Genomic DNA, 25,086 nt, shown 5'->3' on the forward strand with positions numbered 1-25,086 from the left:
ACTTCTCATGGCTGTGCAGCGTTTCAGTGTGGCAATGTATTTGAACAGATATGAGGATTTGTCACTCAGTCATACAAAAAAAAGTCAGTGGAAATGGTGCTTTCAGAAATGGGACTCTTACGGTTTACATCATGCAGGGGTGAAGACGACCTGAATTTCAAGGGGGTCAGGCCAACAAGAGCAGCCCCTTAAATTCAGTGACCTAAGTTGATTCTTGCCAGGTGGGGGTCATCTAGACATGGACTTGTTTATCACAAATCTGTATCAGACTGCTCTCTAGAGCAGACAGGGTCCTCAACTGTGTGATGTTTCTTTTACTCTGTAGAGGAAAGGACTCTTGTATGCCTTTCCCCATCACTTCCTCTGTTACCAAAGGTTCTGCTGCAGGTCAGAGCTCAAGTGATTTTGATCTTTGCCCTGGGCTTTGTCTTGTCTTTGGAATTTACTGTCAGAGAGAGAAAAGCTGACCGGATGGCTATGTGTATATAGACTGTCCCAGAGGGCAGCATCCAATGATTGTGTGTACACCCCTGAATAGATTTACTACTTTGAATGGTTCTGTGGCTCATGTTCCAGGGCACGAGACTCCAAAGTGTGGATCTTCATAGGCAGTATATTCTGGGAACTATAGTAACTGGAAACTTTTCTTTCTTTCCCCACTGAATTTCTAATGGAACTTGAAATTTAATATGACTATATTGTATGCATGTATGTTTGCTCAGTTTATATTTACATAGCTTCTTATACCAAAAATACCTTTTTTTTTTGTATTTTCAATTATGAAAATACAGCTGTGAATATTAATGAATTGCTGGGTGCCCTTGCAAAACAATGAGTTAACTACCATTGTTGCCAGTAAATTAAAACAAAATGGTTAGTTGTAAGCCAGAGAACTTTCTCAAATCCAACCATTCTAAAAGTGCAATAATGTGATTTTGACATAAAGATCTTGAGCATCCTTTTGTTTCTGTAATGCCTTGGTAATCCATGATGCCTGACAGGTAAAGTGAAAACCTAAGTAGCTACTGGAACCTAGGAACTTTATAATCTAAACTGAGAATAATTGATTGATCAGTTATAACCACATGTTAATTTTTCAGGGTTTATAATGATGCATAATTATATTTTCCTGTAACAGTCTGTATCTAAACCAGTTTGTTTCTTTTAGAATTAAAACTTTTAAATTATCTTAAAATACTGTAAATATCATGTGATACATTTAGGCTATTCTTTGACTAATTTTGATTTTTAAAACTTTAAAAAAAATTGTTTTAGAGGTTTATGCCATTTTTTTTTTTATGGGTCATGATGCTGTGAGAAATAATTCACATTGATGTAGTAGAACAGGAACAGTGGGCTGTTCTTAAAAGAAAAATATGGGAAGAATCCTATTTAACCTACAATAATGACCTGCACTTATTAGGAAAAACTGAGGCAAAACAGGCTTTTGTCTATTCTTGATTTTTGTTTACTACGCAGAAAGCATTTTCCAGAATTAAGCACTTCACTTATACTGTATCTACATATTACTTTTTATGGCAGGAATACAGAAGGAAAAAGATTAGTCCAAAAATGACCTTCCTCAAGTGTGTTTGATTAATTTAAAAAATAAAATCAATATTTAAACCCACTGCCCTCATAATACCTTACTAAATAATTTCAAGACTAAAATATGGTAAAGAATAGTAGATCAAATGTTGGTAACATTTTAAATTTTAACTCAGTATTTATATATTCAGGGAAACAATAATGAATTCCATGAAAAAACAAGTGAACATAAAACATACTTTCTGAATGTCAAGTAGTCTTCCCATTTATACAAGCATATTTGGCCTAATGCAAGTCTCTCTGTAAACTGAACAGGAGTAATTGTGGCACCTTAGAGACTAACACATTTATTAGAGCATAAGCTTTCGTGGGCTACCGCCCACTTCATCGGATGCATAGAATGGAACATATAGTAAGAAGATATATATACACACACATACATACAGATAAGCTGGAAGTTGCCATACAAACTGTGAGAAGCTAATTAGTTAAGATGAGCTATTATCAGTAAACTGTGATTCTAGAGAATAAAGAATAGGCTTTGAGAATAATTGATACTTCTAATTATGGAGGCATTGATTTTGGTTCCCTAGTTAAGGTTGCATTAGGATTTTCCCTTTAATGGTATCTTTGCAATTTGGGGTTGGGGGGACGCACAAGTTTGGTTTACCATGGTGGACAAAACCCTTATTTTTTATAAATATAAAAATTAGGAAACCAATGGCTATATAAAAAGTAGAGATCCTGTTTTGTTTTTATATGTTTTTATTCAAGGAGGTGATATAAGGTAAGGGGCTCTGGAGCCTCAAGTTCAGGATCCTGTTGGGGATTTCCCCAAGTGAACAGGAGTCTCACTAGCCAAGATGGAAGTTAAGAGGGAAAAGGAATAGAGGAGTATTAGCTACACTAGGACACTGAAAGCTAATATCACAGTCCTTCCAAGATAATAGATGCAGCCTCTTTTCTACAGTACCATAAGTATTCATGGTGCACTACAAAAAAGAAGAGAATTTATTGTCCAGAAGAGCTTATCTGGGTTCTATGGTTTGTGGAACTTGGTATTCACCCCCGAGTGCTCTTTTTTGTTGGAATTCCTGGCCTCAAGGAGTGATTTAGCTTCACTCAAGGTGTCTTGATAGGTCACCAGGCAGCCATGTATTGAATCTTGGTCTCAGAGCAATAAGCAAAGGTGACTGAGTACTCAGTGGTGACCATGTTCATCAGGACTCAAACACTTTTTGCTGAATGATCATGACTTCTTACATTACATCTCGGATTGTTTTGAAGCTCTTTATAAACATTTATATATAGGTAAAAAGTGTGCATATACACACTCCATTCACCCCTGAAATGCAGCCACATCTAGGGTCGCACACAGATGTCTAAAACAACTAACAGTGAAATAGTTTAGGACAAGAAGAAAAGAATGATATGCCCAGTAGAAATGTTAAGAAAAATGTAATTATCAGAACATAACAAGGACACAAAGACCATACTCTTGTGAACAGTGCCATAGGACTTAAAAGTGGTTAGAGTATCAGTTTTGATTATCTTATAATGCTGCTTGTGGCTGGATGCTGTAAAGTTTGTAGAGGTTTAACTCATTCGCAACAGATTTATAAACATTTTGAAAGCCTGTGCTTTTTAATCTTTGTTTCCTTCTTCCAGTAGTCAGAGAAGTCCATCACCAGCTCCAAATCATACCTCCAGCACAAGTGCATCAAATTCAGCAGCTACACCACAGAATGCATCTGTTCGGCCTACGTGTTCATTGACACCTACACTAGCGGCACACTTCAATGAAAATCTCATAAAACATGTTCAAGGCTGGCCTGCAGATCATGCAGAAAAGCAGGTGGGTACACATTCAGATTCTGTTAAAAATGTAGATTTTCCTTTGAAGGTACTAAGTCTGTCTTAACACCGTAACATTTTATTACTTGGAATGTCTCTGTTAGCCAGAAATATCTGTGAATGCAAAATTACTATCATGCAGTTATTTAGCTGTTCAAATAAAAACGTCCTGTGGAACAGGTGCAGTTGTGGTTGTTATGAAAGCTAGTGATTTTTTAAGCCCTGGGTAACATCAAAACTCATTTATTTGGTAGAACTATTAAGTTTGTATTTGAGCTTTGAAAAATTTTCAGAACTGTTTCTGCACATGGCTGCATTGATAATGCAGTTGTAATAGGGAAAAAACAGGCTTTCGGACAGGGGTCGGCAACCTTTCAGAAGTGGTGTGCCGAGTCTTCATTTATTAACTCTAATTTAAGGTTTCACGTGCCAGTAATACATTTTAACATTTTTAGAAGGCCTCCTTCTATAAGTCTGTAATATATAATTAAACTATTGTTGTATGTAAACTAAATAAGGTTTTTAAAATGTTTAAGAAGTTTCATTTAAAATTAAATTAAAATGCAGAGCCCCCCCGGGGGCTGGTGGCCAGGACCCAGGCAGTGTGAGTGCCATGAAAATCAGCTCGTGTGCTGCCTTTGGCACACATGCCATAGGTTGCCTACCCCTGCTATAGGAGAAACCTTCATAATCTTGCACATTTAGACCATTGGGATGCCATACATGGATACACAATTTTCAAACATAAAAATCTACATCTGAATTTCTGCTCTCCTCTCCCTTTCTACCATTTTAGTGCTCTCATAACAGTTCAGGTATAGCTGTGAGACAATAGAGTCCTTGTGCTGTTTCAGACTACTATCAATCTATTTATTTGCATTATTTATATATAAAATATGCCTATCCACGTTGTTAAATTGGAGTTATGGATGAGCATATCAGTATCTTAAGGGTTAAAAAATATTATCCCAAAACTAAGCATTACGAATCCAGCAAAAATTCTGAATTAGTTACCCTTAAAAGAAATCAGACCTACTAAGAAATGGAAATGCACAGTTAGGCTTAAAGTTATTTGGGTGTCCTGCCTTGTAGTGGCACCATGAGGGGAAAAAAGTTTTTTTTAAAAAATCAGTTTAATCTAATCTGGGGCTACAAACACTAATATGCCTTAATCCTAAATTATTTTATGTTGTCACCACAGGACAGAGTTATGGGTGCTGGGGTGTCTCAAGCTGTGTGCATTTCCATACCATTTAAAAACAAACAGACCTTTCCCTCCGTGATGTTTACGTCCTTGTAATATTTACTGGGCATTGTCTCCATTCTTGTTTGGCCAACTGATACATAGTTTATTTTAACCTTCCACGGTTGATGTTCCTTCCAACTCCCTTCTCTTTTCTATAAGTCAGTCAGTCCCCATTTTTCTGGTGTCAAGGTATCCAGAAACTATAGTAATGTATCTTCAGTTTGAAAAGTTCTTGTCGCCTTCATCTGTGATATTGTGTTGTCTACAATTGTACTTTTTCTGTGTCACCATAATGCGTATGGAAATCCATATATACACTTGTCCATGTTTCACCCGACAGCACACTGAGTGCTGCTACTTTTAAAATAATTCTCTTGTATCACATCTTTGTTTCAGGTAATTTTTTCAGTTTGGACATTCCTTTTTTCTGCCCATATTTCTAGTGTATCTAGAGCAATTTGTACTTCACTGACGTTCCCTTTGCCCATTACATTTGTAATTTAATTCAACAGTGATCAAGTTTGTCTGGCACAAAAATGATCCATATTAGGTTTTTATATTAAGATTGCAGAATAGAATTTAATGTTTTCTTGTGATTTAGCTTTCATGTTAAAATTTTAATGTGCCTTGCTGTTTCAAAGCCCTATAATTCCTTTTTAATCAAGAGTCCAATTTCCTTGGATTATGTCCATTTGCTTCTAGTGAGTGACCCAAAATCCAGAAGCTAACTTTCAATTAATTTTTTATTTAATTTCTACAGGCATCAAGATTACGTGAGGAAGCCCATAATATGGGAAGTGTTCATATGTCAGAAATTTGTACTGAATTAAAAAATTTAAGATCTTTAGTTCGAGTTTGTGAAATTCAAGCAACATTGCGTGAGCAAAGGTAAGAATTTGTTGGGGCACTTACCTTCAAATTATTTCTAAATTGTTCATTCTGGTGTTCTGTTTTGCATGAGATTGATTTACTGACAACTTAAGTTTTAGCATATTTGTCTTTTTCAAGTATAAAAGCTACCTTCTTTGAGTGTTTGCTCATATTGATTCCGTTCTAGGTGCGCGTGCGCCCACAGGCGCGGTCGCTGGAGATTTTTGCCTTAGCAGTATCCATAGGGCCAGCTGTGGTGCCCCCTTGAGTGCCGCGCTCATGCGTCCATATAGCAGGCTCTGCCAGCCCTACACCTGCTCAGTTATTTCTTGCTGCCCATGTTGGTTAGTCGGAGTACCTTTCCTTGCATAGCAAGGGCTAGCAGTTTCGTCTCTTCTGATTTCGAGCCTTAGGGCCTTGTAGATAGATTTTTGTAGTAGTTAGTGTTAAGTAGTGGTTTGGAGTAGTTAGGAGTTAGAGTCCCAGCAGGGCCGCCTCAGGGGGGGCATGCCCTGGTCTCTGGGGTTTAAGACCTGCGCGGACTGTAACAGGCCTGTGCTTGTAAGTGAACCCCACAGCAGCTGCCTCAAGTACTTGGGGGAATCACATGTGAAGGACAAGTATCATATTTGTAAAAAATTTTGACCCAGGACTCAAAGAGCGGAATATTCATTTGTGGGCTCTCCTCATGGAGATTGCCCTTTGTCCGACTTCTGAGCCGTCCCGCCAAGACTTGCCTAGTACCTTGGCCTTGCACCCCCAGAATCAGTGCCCAGAAATAAAACAGCTCCCGGACACGGGGCAAGAAAGTCCACGGGGCATCAGGCGAAGGACCAAGTTCGGGCCATCCTGCCACTGTGGAGCCAGGTGGATGTGCCTTCCCAGTCGGGGCCTTTAGCCCCTTAAAGGATCCACCACCGACTCCCAGCGGTAGGGAACCCAAACTTCTGGCGGTATTGACGCTTTCTCAAGCTCCCCTGCACTCAGAGAGCAGAGGCTGCTGCCAGCACCGCATGTGCCGCAGGAAGTGGCAAAGGCTCTCTACAAGGGCAAGCCAGCCGCTAAGACCCTTAGGGCAGCAGAGCGCCACCGATCTCCCAAGACAAGGCAGCACTCTCGATCTCCGTGCCGCATATCTCTGGCATTGCAGCCCAGATCCTCTGGGGCTCATCCTCAGTCACCGGCATCACGATTGTGGTCTCCAGCATCTCAACGTGGATTGTCTAGGGGAAGGCGCCAGTCTCCGTAGTACCGGCACAGTTTGCCCTCCCGCCAGTCATCCTGTCAGTGCAGTTCTTGGTTGCCTGCTTTGTGGGAGCACTCCTCGTCACAATTCCGGTCCCCCTAGCCCTGGCACCAATCCTCCCACTCCAAACACTGGTCTCCGACGGCGATGGTCAGCAGGCAGACACAAGCGTTGACAGCTGCACCATGGTCACTGGAAGGGGATTCCTTCAGCATGGAAGGGCAGTTCAGCCCCTAGCCAAGACCCCACCGGCGCAGTTAGGCACCTGAGGCCACGTTGACGCACAGCCATTGGCCAGCACAGTGGCCTTATTGGAGTGTGTGGGTCATGTCGGTGATGAGCGGTGCAAAGGGAGTGTCCTCATCCGCCGCCACTTCAGAGCAACAGCTGGCGGCACTGGGCTCAGTGCATGAGAACCACTCGGAGGTTGGGGTAGAGGAAACCGTGCCCACCCCAAAAACCCCCTCCCCCATGGGGGATGATGCCCCAGAGCCTCCCCCAGCAGTACAGTCGTCCTCGTCCCCGGACGAGGCGGTTGTGCGACCCTTGAGGGCCAGCCCACCGGACAGTTTTAAAGAACACCACTACCTCTAGGCCCTGCTTTGATGGGTGGCCGAGAACTTGGGCCGAGAGGTGGAGGAGATGGCTGAGCAGGTGGACACCTTGTTCAGTGTCCTCTCAGCCTATATCCTGGCATGTGTTGCACTACCAGTGTATGACGGGGTCCTGAAAATTGCCAAGGTTCTTTGGCAAATCCTGTCATCCATCTTTCCAACCTCCAAAAGGGCTGAAAAGGAGTACTTCATCCTGGCCAAAGGGTAGGAGTACCTTTATACCAATCCATCTCCAGGCTCACTGGTTGCCAACTAAAAGGACAAGCAGAGGCACACCTGTTCAACTCCCAGAAATAAAGAGGCCAAAAGACTGGACCGTTTGGGGAGAAAAATTTGTTCAACAGCCAGCCTGCAATCCCGGGTAGCAAACCATCAGGCCCTCTTGGGCAGGTACAATTTTAACTTATGGGACTCCCTCCTTAACTTATGGGAGTCTGTCCCTCAGGGTTTGGCCCAGGAGTTTGGCACCCTGGTAGAGGAGGGTATGGCGGCTAGGTGCTTTCTCCAGATGGCGTGGGTCATGACAGACTCGGCAACTAGGGTGGTTGCGTTGGGAGTGATCATGAGGCGCAGCTCTTGGCTTCAGTCTGCCGGCCAGTCCCAAGTAATGCAGACCTCTGTCCAGGACCTCCCATTCGATGGGAACTGTCTCTTTTTGGAGCAGACTGATGCGAGGTTGAATGGGTTAAAGGACACTCGGGCCACCTTTCGCTCGCTGGGCATGCATATGCCACAGTCTGCACAGAAGCAGTTCCGGCCACCCCCTCCGCCAAAGCCTTGGGCAGGGGTCTGCAAGGAGAAGGGATAGAGCACAAGCTTTAGTCGTTGCCTCCCTTCCTCTTCCTGCTCACCCGTGCAGCCCAGCCTGGCAAAGCATCCTGGGGGTCAGAAGCGCTCGTTTTGAAGGTGTGCTTGAGAGTGACACCCAAGTCAATTCTGGGGAATTCTGAGCGGGTCTCATGCAGCAAGCCCAGTACTACCAGCTGTTGTGCAGAGATGGCATCAGATGAGCAGTGTGAAGGGAGCATTGTCATCACTGGCATGACCCATGCACTCCAATAAGGCCAGTGCGTTGGCAACTGGATCCACCTTGTTCTTTCCTCAACCGTCTTTGTCCCTACAGTTTTGCCTGGTCGCAGGTTGCCTTGGACCACTGGGTGCTGTACATAGTATCTTGGGCTGTACCCTGCAATTATTGGCTGCCCCTCCCTCTCACCTTCCCTTCTTTCCCATCCCTCTTCAGGGACCCTTCTGACGAGCAACTCCTTGTCCTGCACCCGGGGGCGGTGGAAGAGGTCCTTTGGGACATGAAGGGAAAAGGGTTTTCTTTCTGCTATTTCCTAAACCTGAAAGCAAAAGGGGACCCATTCTGTACCTGCGTCGCCTCAACAAGCCTCTCAGAAAGTTGAAGTTTCGCATGGTCTCCCTGACCTAGATCATTCCCTCTCTGGATCCATGAGATTGGTACACCGCCCTCAACTTGGATACTTATTTTCATATTCCAAGGTCACAGTTGTTTCCTCCATTTCATAGTGGGAAGATACCATTTTCAGTTCACGGTGCTGTCCTTTGGTGTCTCATCAGCTCTGAGGGTGTTCACAAAATGTATGGCTCCAGTGGTTGCTTACCTGAGACATCAAGCGTTCCAGAACTTCCATATCTTGACGACTGGCTCATGAAGGGCAGGTTTCGGGAGCAAGTGCAAAGAAGCCTCAATCTGGTTTGTTCCATCTGCCGCTACCTGGGCCTGTTAATAAACGAGAAAAAAGTCTAACTTAGCGCTGGTCCAACGAATAGAGTTCATTGGTGCGGTTGTCAACTCCACATGAGCCAGAGCCTTCCTTCCAGAACTGCATTTTCAGGCCATATCAGACCTGGTCTCCCATGTAAAGAGTCACCTGCTCACCATGGCTCACACCTGCCTGTGGTTTTTGGGCCCCATGGCTGCGTGTACATACATGGTCAGCCAAACTCAGCTCCATCTCCAGCCTCTACAAGCGTGGCTCGCGTTGGTCTACAACCCCAACAGGCACGACCTAGACCGGGTGGTCAGGGTGCCTGATCACATCAAGTCATCCCTGGATTGGTGGTTGGACCCTGGGTCAGTGTTGGAGGGAGTTCCCTTCATGTCACCATCACTGACTCTGGTCTCCGATGATTTGGACCTTGGCTGGGGAGCCCGCCTGGGTGAGCTGAGCACCCAGGGTCATTGCTTGTGGAACGATTGGGCCCTTCACATCAACATCAGGGAGCTCAGAGCGATTCGCCTGGCCTTTCTTGCCCCACCTGAAGGGAAAGGTGGTACAGATCCTGCTGGACAATACTGCTGCGATGTATTAAAACAACAGGCAGGGTGGTGCCAGGTCTTCGACTCTTTGTCAAGAAGCTCTCCGCCTTCAGGGTTTTTGTGTGCGGCATGCCATTTATCTGGTAGCTGCGCACCAGGAACTTCTTGGTAGATCACTTCAGCAGGCCTTTCTCGTCTTGCCACGAGTGGTTGCCTCCATCTGGAGGCAGTCAGCATAATCTTCCAGAGGTGGGGGAACTCCCCATGTGGACCTGTTCGCATCCAGGCAGAACAGAAAATGCCACATGTTCTGTTTGATCTGGGGGATGGACAGTGGCTCCCTATCAGACGCCTTTCTCTTTCCGTAGTTGGGGGTGCTGATGTATGCCTTCCCGCAAGTCCTGTTGATTCACCCGGTCCTTGTGAAGATCAAGTAAAACAGGGCAAGAATTATCCTAGTAGCCCTGACGTGGCCTCGCCAGCACTGGTTCGGCACATTGCTGAGCCTTTCAGTAGCTGACCCACTGCAGCTGCCCCTCTGACCAGATCTGCTCTCCCAGAACCAAGTGGAGCCTTTTGCACCCGAACCTGGCAGCGCTGCACTTGACGGCTTGGCTACTGTATGGCTAAGTGCGGACGAATGGGCATGCTCAGCCCGTGTTCAGGCTGTACCCAGGTTTTGCTGGGTAGCAGGAAACCCTCCACCAGAGCAGCTTACCTGGCCAAACGGAAAAGGTTCATGTGCTGGGCCTCAGAAGAGCATGTCCGGGCTGAGCAGACTCCGCTGCAGGAGATCCTGGATTATCTGCTGCACCTCAAACTCTAAGGTTTGTCCCTGTCATCAGTCAAGGTCAACCTGGCCACTGTCTTGGCTTTCCATCCCTCCCTGGGACCTGAATCTTGTGCTGTCAAGGCTCATCGGGCCTCCCTTTGAGTCTCTTGCTTCCTGCTCTCTCCTGGAAGGTTTCATTCCTGGTCGTGATAACGTCGGCCGCAGGGTATCTGAGATCAGGGTGCTTACTTCAGAACCGCCCTATATGGTCTTCTACAAGGATAAGGTCCAGTTGCGACCGCACCCAGCATTTCTGCCACGGTCGTTTCCCAGTTTCATACTGGCCTGAACATATACTTACCCGTCTTCTTTCCAAAGCCTCATACGTCAGATAAGAAGCACAGGTTACACACCCTGGACGTCAGGATGGCGCTGGCCTGCTACATAGATAGAACAAAGCCATTTCGTAAGTCAACGCAGCTGTTTGTTGTAGTGGCATATAGAACAAAAGGTTGCCCAATGTCTGCTCAGAGGATTTTGTCCTGGATCATGGCCTGCATTTGCCACTGCTGTGAGCTGGCGAAGGTGCCTTTGCCAGCAATCGTGAGGGCACACTTGACTAGGGCATAAGCGTTGTCAGTGGGCTTCCTAGCACAGGTTCCAATCCAAGAGATCTGTAGGGCCGCTACCTGGTCATCTGTCCACACGTTTGTGTCTCATTATGCGCTTACCCAGCAAGCTGAGACGACGCTGGCTTTGGCAGAGCAGAGCTGCAAGACTGAACTCCGAGCCCAAATCTATGGACACTGCCTGAGAGTCACCTAGAATGGAATCGACATGGGCAACCACTCAAAGAAGGAAAAATGATTACCTACCATTACATAACTGTTGTTCTTAGAGATTTGTTGCTCATGTCCCTTTCATTACACGTCCTCCTGCCCTCTGTCAGAGTTGTCGGCAAGAAGGAACTGAGAGGACGTAGGGCCAGCTGCGACTTGATATACCAACACATGAGCGCAGCACTCTAGGGAGCCCCATAGCCGGCCCTACGGATGCCACTAAGGCAAAAATCTCAGACAACCATGCACACACCTAGAATGAAATGGACATGAGCAACACATCTCGAAGAAAAACAGTTATGAAAAGGTAGGTAACCATTTTTTCCCTGATATACATTTTACGTATTTCCCACACAGATGCCTTTTGACAATCTCCAGTAAACAGATCAGCAATGCAATGTCTGTACATCTTTTTATTACATGGATAGAAAAGAAAAGCACTGGAATGGGTTACCTAGGGAGGTGGTGGAATCTCCTTCCTTAGATATTTTTAAGGTCAGGCTTGACAAAGCCCTGGCTGGGATGATTTAGTTGGGGATTGGTCCTGCTTTGAGCAGGGGGTTGGACTAGATGACCTCCTGTGGTCCCTTCCAACTCTGATATTCTATAATTTATGTATTGATTAGGTCTTGAGGCACAGCAAGTTGAGTTGCTCTTATTTGATCTCATAAGCTAAGTGAAGTTGGTTCTTGTCAATATTTGGATGAGACTTCCAAGAAGATTTCAAGATTCTTCAGTAAATACTGGTGATTTAGTATGTGACATTCTCACCTTTTGAGTAATTACTGGCTCATTGCCCTTGCACAATGCTGAGGACACTGAGCTATTAAAAGTACCATCAGGATAAGATACAAAACTGAGGTCAATATTAGACCAGATGACGCTTTTTGTGATCAAGGAGGTTAGTCCTGGTTTCCTGTTTAACTTCCATTTGAATTCGGACTACTAAAATTCTCACTGCAGTTTCACTTGAATATATTGTTTTTCATTTTCTGTCCTAAACAGCTGTAGTGATGCTGTGCATTTGTTAAACAGATGCTGTGCTCTACATCAGAAATGGCTGCATTTCAGTGGTGCATGAAGTGATACCTGCATACAAAATGGGTAGTTTGTAAAATACTTTAAGATTTTCATGATGGACAGTTTTTTCTAAATTATTTTGCATTTGATTTTAAGTTAACTGGAGTAGTTTCTTTAAATCTTCTTATTGTAAATGGTTGTTTTGACAAACAATTTGGCTTCTCATGGCTGAAATAAAGCTTACAGGGATAATTTCTAGCCCATCTCTGGAGGAGTGTTTAAGCCCTTCATAAGGTAACAGTAAGAAGATTTAAAGAAATTACTCTAGTTAAATTAAAATCAAATGCAAAATTTAGAATAAACCCTGGACACTTAGGATTCAAGGTACATCTATAGCTGTAAGTGACACCTTGCTGTATTTACATGTTCCTAGGGAACTTTACATTGTTTTTTTATGCCAGCTTGCCTTTGCTGTCATCACAAAGGAATGGAAGAGATGGCACCGATGGCAAGTCCAGAAAAGGAAGCTTTGTGAAAGTCTGGGATTTTAAAAACTGATATATCTAATATATATGCATTCCACAATCTCTGGGTATTTGGATCTTTAGCCTGAGATACCGAAGAAAAACAAAATACGTAAATTCCTGTTTTTAAAAAACAAATCTGTGCTTCATCGCTAGGCAGAACAAGAGTTTGCCTCATGTATGTCTTTTGGAGCTTCAGGACACCTTTCCATTTTGGGAGTGTGTAAAGCAGCGCACTGTCAAACCAAACATTTCACAAGCACGTCCGTTATGTTTTAAACTGCATCTCTGGTTATTTGTCGTCTGCATTATAAGATATTAAGGTTCAAAGGGCAGTTATCTGAATTGCCCTTAATTGGATAAATTTAAAAAAAAAATTTACCAAAATTCTGCTGAAATAGCACGATTTCTCAGTATCTGTTAAAATGACTGCTGATTATGGAACATTTGTGTATAACAAGAGTTCATGATGATCTTTGTACCTGCATAATTCATTCAATCCCATTGCACTTCAGCACCAAGTTACAAAATATGCATTAGTTCTGAAAAAGCAGTGTCTAAACCGAAGGCACATGTAACTTGAGTTACTATTGATGTAAGTTCAGTAGAAGAAAATGCATTCTGTAATGGGGATGCCAACAAAATGGTTAGCCCTAAAAATTAAACAGTCATGAGAGCTTTTTTGTATTGCTGCCCGTAAGGATTCCATTGTTTTTCTTCTGGTATTTTGCCATACAGTAGAACACAAAAAACCTTTAAAAATGTTTCTGTTCTACCATGCCATGACTGTAAGAAAGTGTATAAGTTTAGAACTGATAGAATCGGTTGCATGATACATAAAGCCAGAAATATACTATAAAATTAAAATACACTTGGCCAAATATGTCTGGCCATTACAGCTGTGCTAAAAAAATGAGAGCACATGAATAGCTCCTCCACTCCCAGCTTGTGGGTGAAGAGTAGGGTATGAAGAGTCTGGCCAGTGCTTCTGGCAGTACTCTGTCCAAGAGAGGGCATGTTTAGATGAGTGTGTTGCCATGCCCCTCCCCCACTGCACTGGCAGGGGGGCTGCTTGAGAGGGAGGTATCAGGATATTCCTTCATTAAAGGGCATAGTAAAGTTGTAGTCCAGCACCCATGATAGTACTCTGCCATATACAGGCATAATGCTTTTCTCTGTAGCATTCAAGTACTGAATATTGTCTTCTCTTGTGTTCCCTTGGACGTTAATTTAACTTACGTATATTAAGGTTAGGTGTCAACGTATGTTAATCGTATTTAGACCCAGTAATTTTATCCTTTTTAAAAAACAAAAATTAATCGAAGTACTTGAGATTTATGCAGTGACATTCTGTGGTAGCTATACTTCACCAAGGAGGATCTATCAGTCTAGCAGAGTTAAAGTCATGTGAAATGAATGTCTAGTTTGACTAAGGTGTCATTTAGGCATGGTTTTAACTGAAATGTTTGTGATTTATATTGAATATGAATATTAATCTAAGAAGATAATGAAAGTTCTTCTACTAATCTGATTCTATTTTGTCTTGCAGGATACTATTTTTGAGGCAACAAATTAAAGAACTTGAAAAGCTAAAGAATCAGAATTCCTTCATGGTGTGAAAAGTTGTGAATAATTGCACATAGTTTTGAGTACAGGAACTGTAAAACTGATTGCCCAGTCTTAACATTTTTGAGCTGCATTTGAGTAGACTTCGGACCATTGAGCTGGGCAAAAGAGATGAAAGGGGAAGGGGACAGGAGGGAGTCAATTCAAGGGGAAAGATACAAGGATGATTTGTAAAACCCTTGAAATGTAGATTTCTTGTAGATGTATTCTTCACGTTGTAAATATGTTTTGTAGAGTGAAGCCATGGGAAGCCATGTGTATCAGAGCTTAGACATCCAAAACTAATCAATGCTGAGGTGGCTAAATACCTAGCCTTTTACATGTAAACCTGTCTGCAAAATTAGCTTTCTTTTTTAGTTAATTTATCATTCAGAAATCTTGCATTTCCTAAAATTCAATGCGAGCGCCAGGCGATCTGTATGTAAGGCTGCAACAATTTGGAACAGTTTGGGTAATGTACAAAATATCATGAAACAACTGTTTCCACACTTGCACCGAATCAAGAGCAGTGCTTCTCCATTTCTGTTTTACAGAGAAACATTTTTCATTTTCTGTGTTCCATTTCCCCAAGAAATCCTAAATCTGATTTATCAGTTTTTTAATGCTTCTAATTTTCTCCTTTCTTAAGGCACTGTTGCTATGGCACTTTTTCTATAATCTTTTCATTCCTGTGTACAGTAGCTTAAAATTGCAGTGATTGAGCATAACCCACTGTTTGTATAAATTATTGAAACGTATTTCCATTTGCACCCTGTAAGAATGGTCTTATAGTACTGCTGGGCATGTGTGTTGAAAGTACATTACTTGCTCAAATATAAGGAAATAGCCCAATGAACATGTTAACATGGTTGTGGGAGGGGAAAGAGGAAAAAGCTAGTCAGATGTGAATTGTATCTGTTGTAATAAACATGTTAAAACAATGGAACACTGGTTTTCATTTCCTTTGGTCAGCGCATATTAGAATTTGGTCTATTTGGGGATTCTTTATCAGAACTATTCTTGTTGAACATTTTTGTACTTAATTGAAATAGTTTCTCAAGGGAGGTTTTGTTTAATACTTGTAAACAAGAAATTGTGTATAAAATATTTAATTAAATATAAAATTCAACAAGGATGATTAAGACACCGCCCCAACAGTTGTCATATGTTAACTCCTGGTTTACCTGTCTTGCTATTATGACATTTCATTTCGAAGGATGTTTGTGTTGTAGCTAACTGTTCAAGTCTGGTGCTGACTGCTGTTCTTAGCCATCACAAAACGCTGAACTTGTGTAATTGGAGCAACCCACTGTTTGAAAATGGTGGAAGAGCTCAGCTTTGTATATTGTTTCCTAAAGTATATTAAAAATAAAAAAAAGAAACTATTGCTACTATAAAATAAATTTGGCTTTTTCTTTGCAAAAATCTTCTAAAGTCATGACTTGGTGCTACTGTGATGCTGCCAGAAATGTGTAAATCTCAAAAGTTTGTGTATTAGTTAAAAAAATCTTTTGAAGGAGCTAAAAGTAGACTAAAGTCCTCCTCTTAAAATACTAATGCTGTTGACACACCTTCACATATATTCAAAACTGCCAGCACTCAAAGGTTATTTTCTGCAGAATCATGTCTTTCAGTACCAAAGAGATGCTAAATTCTTTGTATAGCCTGTTAAGTCTTACAAGCGGTCTCAAAAAGCCATTTTTTTAACCAGTGTAAATTTTAAGTCCCACTGGCAGTGCTCCCAGAAATCAAAATTATTGTAATACTCCAAAACAAAATAAGAATACAAATAACGTCACTGAAGACTGCAAAGTAGTTCTTACACTTGGTTGGGACTTGAAATTGCTTTTTGTGGTTCTATCTTTTGAGAATTTATAACATTAAAAGTTAGCATCAGGAATATTTAATGAAATTTTATTTGTGGAAGTGGTACTGAATGCGGTCAAGACCGGTGCCTAAAATACGTACATTTTCCTTCAGAGCTGGACCTGAGGACACAGCTGACAAAAATCTCTGATCAAGAGTACATGGGTGCACGCACAGCCTGACAGTGAGCACCCACACAGATGCTATTTGAAGAACAAATATGGGCAGGGGCAGACCCACCACCATTCCAGTTGCTTCTCAACTGCCTGTGGCTTGAGATGGCACATCCTGCCCTCTTTTTCTTTGCCCACTTCGGGCCGCCTTGTTCTTCAAGTGCTTGCATGTATCCATTCCAATGTAGATGTGTGTGCACCCTCAGCACAGTCACCGTAAATTTTTTGCTCAGTGGTATCCATTGGGGTGACTAAGGTGCCTTCTGGTGCCACACGCTCATAGCTGCGGTATAAAGAGCCCAGTGACCCTGCGCCCGCTCAGTTCCTTCTTACTATCCATGATGTTCACTGAAACTGCTCTCCTTACTATGACAAGCTTTCCTGAAGTGGTCTTTTTCATCATAGTTGTATATAGTTAGTGTTTGTTTAGTCTGTCAGAATAGTTGGTCTTCTCTGTTAGCGGAGTTTTGTCCATTCCCAGTGCTGAGGTGTGCCTTGGTCTCCTTGCTTCAAGCCTTGTGCCTCCTGCAACAAGGCTATGCCTCTGAGTGACCCACACTCTAGTTGCCTAAAGTGCATGGGTGAGGCTCATGTTGGGGATCGCTGTCAGGTCTGCTGTGACTAAACCCTGTTCAAAGAAAGATGAGGAGGCCATTTAAAGTTCATACTAATGGAGGCAACGCTGAGACCTTCTGTCGAGCTGGTTGGACTCAGCACCAAGCGCCTCAGTGCCCATGAGCCACGCTTCTCCCACAGTGCAGCAATCCTGGCACTGTTCACTATCCCTGGTGCAGAAGAAGAACAGAAAGTAGCTGGCCGAGAGGGGACGTTCCTCAATACCAAAGAAGGCCAGGCACAGGGAACAGAGTGGAGTGCGACCTACATCAAGCCCCTCCTCTGCCTGAGCATTGCAATTGCACTGTTGACCTTTACGTAGGTATCACTGAGTCCAGTACTAGAAGAACGGTCGGCACCTGAGGGACAGTGCTGGTAGTACAGGAGTTGATGGCCTCTGTGGGCAGGAGAGAGCATGTAGCCCCTTGTTGCTGTTTGGTTCTGGGCCCTGCAGTACCATCCAGAGGGAAACCAATCATGCTGGCTCCCAGGAAAGCTTTCCTGTCTTGGCACTGATCTCTGGCACCAATGGGGACCTCACCTCCATGGTCATCAGAGGGAGGTTCGTTGGAATCGGAGTTTGGGTCATATTCCTTTTGTCCAAGGAGTCGCCCCAGCTGTTACTCGAGTTATCCCTACACTTCCACGGACCCCGTGTCATTGAGTGTTTGGTCTAGTGATCATTGGCCTTTGCCAATTCAGTGGCCCTTTTGGAACTTGTGGGGGTTTACCCCAATCCCAGGGCCCAATTTGATATGTTCCTACTCGGTGGCCTCCAAGAGATCTCCTCCCCAGATGAGGCTGTGTCAGGGACAGGCATGTTGCCTCCCCAGGATGACTATAAGGCCTACTAGCAGCTGCTGAAGAGGGTGTCCTTAAACTTGGGCTTAAAAGGCAGAGGTAGTAGAAGAATCCTCCCATAGCGTGGTTTTCATTCTGGCCATGGCAGGCCTGTGAAAAGTAGCCCTGTCTCTCAATGAGGCCATTATAAACCGGGTGAGAGTCCTGTGGCAAACCTACACTTCTTCTTTGAGTAGTGTCCCTATGGGTGCTCCATTGTAGGTGTATCTGCGCCCCTACGCCTCTAATTGGAAATTTTTGGTAGCATGTCTGTTGAGGCTGCACATGCCCTCTCCCTCCATCATGGTCTGTTTTTGAGGCTATCTAGCGCTGTGTGGGCAAACCCCCCTCAGTTCCTTCTCAACCGCTTTGGCCTCAAAGGCACAAGCAGTTGTTCCTTCCTTATCTGCGTCATTAGCAGTAGTTTTTCTTTTTATCTCTTTAAGTGTTTCCTTTTTACCCCCTTGTGATTAAAAAAGAAAAACTAGTTTTGTTTCCTGCCCTTTAAGTTTTTTTCCCCAGTTAAAGCGCAAAAAAAAAAAAAAAAAAAAGAGAGGAAAAGAAGGGGAGGAAAGAACAGATTTCTTCTGCATTCCTCACTATTAGAGGGTGATAACCCCCCAGGGTCAAGCTCAGCTCTCCTGGCTTCAAGAGATGCCTCTTCTGCAAGGAGTCAATTCCTGTAATGGCCAGACACACTCACTGTGTCTTGAGCTTGGAAGAGTCCCATATCCCCCAGAAGCTAAAGCTGCGGTCTCACAGGAACTGAGAATTGAAGTTAAAACTTCTCCTTTATGAAGAAGCCACTTCAGTTTCCAGGAGACTCTAGTGCTGACCCCGGATCATCCCCAGAGCCCTTAACTTCAGAGGGGTAGAGTTGTGAGAAAAAACCATGAAAAGGTTTGGGGGGGAAAAAAGGGGGGCTCTGAATCATTGGTCAGCCAGAGGGGGTCCCCAGTGCTGCCATCTTGGCACTGGCAGCACTGAAGTATGGTACCCAGAAGGGGGCCTCTGCTGTGAGCTCTGCCGCACTGCTACAGAGCCGACTGTTGAGCACTTGACATACTTACAAAATGGAAATTATTCTAAGTTTTTTGTCGTTCTAAGCACATAGACCCAACCTCATCTTCTCTCTGTTGATTTTACACTACATTTTAGATCTCAAGGTCAAAATTCTCACTGAGCTACCTTAAGGTACATCCCGCAGTGAAACCAGCTTTCCACGGCTGGGTGGACAGATACTCGCTGTTCGGTCACCTGCTGACTTGTAGATTCCTTAAGGGCATTGGGAATCTCTTCCCTCATCTGAGACCACCCGCACCTGGGATCTTAATCTAGTTCTCAGGGCTTTGACTAGACCTCCCTTTGAGCGCATGACAACTTGCTCTTTTACACCTGTCCATGACGACAGCATTTCTAACTGCCATCACCACAGCTAGGTGCATAGAAGAAATAGCGGCCCTGATGGCACACCCACCATGTATGGTCTTTTTTAAAGACAAAGAAATTCTGAGGCTGCATCCCGAGTTTCTCCCTAAAGTTGGCTCCGCTTTCCATCAATCTTCCTGTTTTCTCCCCCCAAAACCACATTGGGACATCAGGGAGGCGATTCTGCATATGCTAGATGTTAGAAGAGCACTAGCATTCTACTGAGACAAGACTAAGGGCATCAGGAAGTTCTCCCAAACTCTTCCTTTTGCTTGCGGAAAGATCCAAATGCTCCACAATATCAAAGACGATGCAAATGGGTCTCTGATTGCATTAATCACTGTTATTAATGGCAAAACCTGCTGCTTCCATCCAGAGTCCATACACACTCCATGAGGTCAATTTCTACCTCAGGGACATCTTTAAGGAACGTGACTATCTTGGAAATCTGAAGAGCAGCAACTTGGGCTTCTGCCCATGTTTTCACAGAAAATTGAGATCACTGGAAATCCAGCCTCCGATGCCATCTTCGGCTCTACAGTATTCTCTGTAGTAACAGACTCCAATTCAAAGTCCCAGCCTCCAATGGTGAGTACTGTCTGGGAGTCGCCTACAGTGGAACACCCATAGGGAAACTATTTGAAGAAGAGGAAGTTACTCACGTTGTGCAGTAACGTTGGTTCTTTGAGATGTGTGTCCCTATGGTGCTCCACAACCTGCCCTCCTCCCCTCAACTTTGGAGGCTTCCATAAGGGGTCTGCAGTAGAGAAGAAACTGAGGAAGGTTCACCTATGCAATGCTAGATAGCCTCAAGGCAGACCATTAGGGAGGGAGAGTGCATGTGGGCTCAATGGACACTGCTACCAAAAATCTCTAATTAGGGGCACAGAGACACTTACAGTGGAGCCCCCACAGAGCTGCACATCTCAAAGAACCATTGTTACTGCCAGGGCTGTCCTTAGGCATACACAGCTGCGTAGGGCACCTGAAAATTTGGGGCACCCCTGGCTCTTAGTGTCCACCCTCCCACCTCTTCCTATCCCTGTTCTGACCCTTCCTGCTGGCTTCCACCACAGCTGGCTGCTGCAGCCTGGTGAGTCTTCCTCCAGAGGGGATCTAGTAACTTAAAAGTGAAAAAACCTGCCAGACCTATTAGTACAACATTGAAACTGTTAGAGGCATTCAAGTGGTAATGAAGCCATTTAACAGTTACTTGCCAACACCCAGGTATATACTGTCAGTTTCTGAATTTACTGACAGAGTTGTGCATTATTGTAATATTTACACAGAACATATTTGTCAAGGTTCCTTCCCCACTCTGAACTCTGGGGTACAGATGTGGGGACCTGCATGAAAACCCCCCTAAGCTTCTTTTTACCAGTTTAGGTTTAAACTTCCCAAGGTACAAACTATTTTACCTTTTGCCCCTGGACTTTATAGCTGCCACCACCACGCATCTAACAAATATATAACAGGGAAAGAGCCCGCTTGGAAACGTTTTCCCCCCCACACACAAAATCCTCCCCAACCCTCCACCCCCTTTCCTGGGGAAGGCTTGATAAAAATCCTCACCAATTTGCATAGGTGAACACACACTCAAACCCTTGGATCTTAAGAACAATGAAAAAGCAATCAGGTTCTTAAAAGAAGAATTTTAATGGAAGAAAAAGTAAAAGAATCACCTCTGTAAAATCAAGATGGTAAATACCTTACAGGGTAATCAGATTTAAAACATAGAGAATCCCTCTAGGAACAACCTTAAATTACAAAAAGACCCAAAAACAGGAATATACATTCCCTCCAGCACAACTTATTTTATCAGCCATTTAAACAAAACAGAATCTAACGCATATCTAGCTAGATTGCTTGTTAGCCCTTTACAGGAGTTCTGACCTGCATTCTTGCTCTGGTCCCGGCAAAAGCAAAACACATACAGAGAGAACCCTTTGTTTCCCCTCCCCCCCCACTCCAGCTTTGAAAGTATCTTGTCTCCTCATTGGTCATTTTGGTCAGGTGCCAGCGAGGTTATCTTTAGCTTCTTAACCCTTTACAGGTGAAAGGGTTTTTTCCTCTGGCCAGGAGGGATTTAAAGGTGGTTAGCCTTCTCTTTATATTTATGACAGTGTTAGTTTACAGTACCTTAGTTTAAAATTTGCTTTCAAAATATTTCATTAGTATGTTGCTGAAGATTATAAAATCACATCTCTAAAAAATCCTTGCATAGACTTTTAGATGCACAGTCTGAGTATTCATCTTTAGCCTTAAATGCTTGGATCTTTACACATATAGTTTTTTAAATAAATCCTTCAAAGGCCACCCTTGTCTAAAATACACATGCAAGCCCAGGCTGCCATCAGGCATGGTGTACCAGTTTAATAATACTGCATAGGACCCCATAAATCCTAATGGCCCTGGTTACTGCACAAGGCGAGTAACTTCTTCTTTCCTTCCCCCTGCCTCAAAAAGAGCCGAGAGGAGATACTTTGTCCCTGCCCAGGGGTATGAGCTCCTATATACCCATTTCTTGTCCACCAGGATTCCTGGTGGTGTTTACAGCCAACAAAAGGGAAAGCCAGGGTCTGCAGGGGGTGACTCCTAAGGCAAAAGATTCCAAGAAATTAGATCTTTTTGATTGAAAGGTTTACTGGGGCGGGGGCTGCAGCTTCAGATCACTAACCAGCAGGCACTGTTGGGCAGATACAACTTCAATTTGTGGAACTCCATGTTGAAGTTCAAGGACTTGCTTCCCTAAGAGGTCAGGCAGGAGTTCTCACTGGTGGATGAGGGAAGTCAATAGCTAGGGCTTCCTTGCAGATTCAGTGGCCAGGTCCATGGCCTCTGCAGTGCCCATGTGTAGGAGTTCATGGCTACGGTCCTCCTTTTCTCCAGGTGGGGTTGGCCCGATGTAGACCTGTTTGTAACCATGTTCAACAAAAGTGTCACCTCTTCTGTACAAGTGCAGCAAGCAACAGTCAGTCCATCTCGGGTGCTTTCCTGCTGCATGGTTGTCGGGGTGTTCGGGGTGCAATTGAGACTAGTGAGGGGTTGTCACTCTTTACCCTGTATCCCTGAATGCCTCACAATGTTTTAGAGTAGCAGCCGTGTTAGTCTGTATTTGCAAAAAGAAAAGGAGTACTAGCATGCATGCATACGATGAAGTGAGCTGTAGCTCACAAAAGCTTATGCTCAAATAAATTGGTTAGTCTCTAAGGTGCCACTAGTACTCCTTTCACAATGTTTTACTACCATAGTTCCCAGTCTGGGACACTTAGTCAGCAAGAAGCATGCAGGTCACAACCTGACTGTGTGCTATGCAGCCAGCCCTGATTCAGCAGCTCTGACCCCAGCAGCCTGTCTACAGCCCCAATCTAGCTTCCACCAACCTTGTTTACAACCAGCAAGGTGACCCCAACACACACCCACTCCCAAATTTTCCCCAAACTGTGCGTTTTGCAATGTCCAGCCCTTTCTGGACAGTTCAGAGAACTCATAAGCTTGCTTTGTTCCTTTAAAGAGACAAAAGCATTGTGAAGGAATACACCCATATATTCACATCCAACACATTACTGTAATGGTATTTGTACAAAGTATACCTTGTAAGGTATTGGAAAACTCATAATTTGCTGGTCAGCATTGTCCAGTTAAAATGTGTGGCAACATTGTACATGAAGTTAAAAGATTTCCCTGTATGATATTAGCACATTCCAAACTGCACAATCCTGCTGAGGCAGAAGTCGGGTTTGTCCTAAACAAAGGAAGGAATGTGTGTTTGCCTTAATTTGCATTTGCATTTAATCTGCAGTAAACAGAGTCATCAAGCAGAGAGGGAAAACAAAGGAAGTTCAAACAGGTGAAAAAAACCAGCAGGGAATATCCTTCCACATGGACTCTGTCTCCTGGATCTCAGCTGGAAATGTTTTTCAAGAGGGGGACTGAAACTATAAAAAAGCTTGACAAACACCCCAAGGCACCCTTCTCTGTCTCTCACTGCCCACCTCATTCTCCGCACCCGAGAATACAAAGGGAAACAATCACTGGACTCTGGGGGAGGGTTCCTGACCTGAAGAGATCCGTCAATAACCTTGCTGGAAGCATGTGGTAAGAAAGTTTGCTTTGCAACTAAGTTAGTTCCTGAAGTAGATACTAATAAGCGTTTTAGCTTTATTTTTCTTGCAACCATTTCTGACTTTTATGTCTTATAGAATCATAGAACCATAGGGTTAGAAAGGACCACAAGGGTCATCTAGTCTAACCCCCTGCCAACATGCAGGATTTGTGTTTAAACTATCCAAGACAGATGGCTATCCAGCCTCTTTTTGAAAATCTCCAGTGGAGGAGCTGCCATGACTTCTCTAGGCAGTTTGTTCCACTGTCCTACTGTTCTTACAGTTAAGAAGTTATTTCTGAGATTTAATCTAAAACTGCTGTGCTGTAGTTCGAACTTACTGCCTCTTGTCCTGCCCTGTCTATGGCAAAAGAGAACAATTTTTCTCAATCTTTTTTATGGCAGCTTTCAAGCTATCATGTCCACCTTAATCTCCTCTTTTCCAAACCAAACATACCCAGTTCCTTCAGCCTTTGCTCATATGGCTTGCATTCCATCCCTTTGATCATCTTTGTCACTCATCTCTGGATCCTTTCCGGTTTCTCTACATCCTTTCTGTACATTGGTGACCAAAATTGGACACAGTGCTCTAGCTGAGGTCTAACCAGCACCGAGTAGAGTAGTACTGTCACCTCCTGTGACTTGTATGCTATGCCTCTATTAATGCAGCCCAAAATTGCATTTGCTTCCCCCCCCCCCTTTTCTAACATCACATTCTTGGCTCATACTGAGGTTGTGATCCACCCAACTCCAAGATCCTTCTCAGCAGTGCTCATGTCAAATCAGTTACCCCCCATTCTGTATTTGTGAATTTGGTTTTTCTTCCCCTAAGTATAGTACCTTACATTTGTCTTTATTGAATTTCATTTTACTGTGTATAGTCCAGTTCTCCAATTTATCAATATCCTTTTGAATGTTAGCTCTATCCTCAAAAGAGTTTGCAACCCCCCCCCAGCTTTGTGTCATCTGCCAATTTTATCAGTATGCTCTCTCTTCCTACTTTTACTCACTTGATATCAAACACTTAGGGCATGGCTACACTGGAAACTTCAAAGCGCTGTCGCGGGAGTGCTCTGAAATGTGAGTGTTGTCGCGTGCGAGCACTGGGAGAGAGCTCTCCCAGCACCCCTGGTAATCCACCTCCAAGCGCTGGGAGCCTGTTTGCACTAGCACTTTAAAGCGTTCTGACTAGCTGTGCTCGGGGGGGGGTGATTTTTCACCCCCCTGAGCCAGCAAGTTAGAGCGCTATAAAATGAAAGTGTAGCCAAGCCCTTAGTAGTTAATAAACTTGAGTTACTGTTTTATCTAATCCAGTGTGTTTAAATTGAAGTGTCTGGACAACTCTATTTAAAGCAATAAGGTGGCATATTATTATTCCCTTAAAAGAATAATGGACTTAATATATTTGTACTGTCCAGGAGAGGGCTGGGCAGTACATGACATAAATTTATGGGGGAAAATCCGGGACTGGGGGTGTGTTGGGGTTACTATGCAGTAGAACCAAGACTGGTGAGAGCCAGGGTGTAGTTGGCAGGCTTCAGATACACACAGACATTCAGGGCGTGACTTGCATGCTGGAAGGCTGTGAGTGGCCAAAGTGGGAGCTACTAAGATAAGGCATTGTGAGCCTCCCC

General features: G+C 43.7%; 1 protein-coding gene across 3 annotated transcripts in view; it reads left to right on the forward strand.

The window, feature by feature from the left end:
- Positions 1-15,366, forward strand: part of WAC (WW domain containing adaptor with coiled-coil) — a 117,521-nt gene extending 102,155 nt beyond the window's left edge. For 2 of the 3 annotated variants that reach the window (XM_073334355.2, XM_073334357.2), the window contains 3 exons: positions 3,217-3,403; positions 5,409-5,536; positions 14,370-15,366. In XM_073334355.2, the coding sequence (XP_073190456.1) occupies positions 3,217-3,403; positions 5,409-5,536; positions 14,370-14,439 (385 nt within the window). In that variant the 3' untranslated portion in view covers positions 14,440-15,366. The remainder of the gene's footprint in view (positions 1-3,216; positions 3,404-5,408; positions 5,537-14,369) is intronic. The other variant, XM_073334356.2, reaches the window with a different exon arrangement.
- Positions 15,367-25,086: the final 9,720 nt, after the last annotated feature.

This window comes from Lepidochelys kempii, chromosome 2 (assembly GCF_965140285.1).
Source record: "Lepidochelys kempii isolate rLepKem1 chromosome 2, rLepKem1.hap1, whole genome shotgun sequence".
In the NCBI taxonomy this organism is placed as follows: Eukaryota; Metazoa; Chordata; order Testudines; family Cheloniidae; genus Lepidochelys; species Lepidochelys kempii.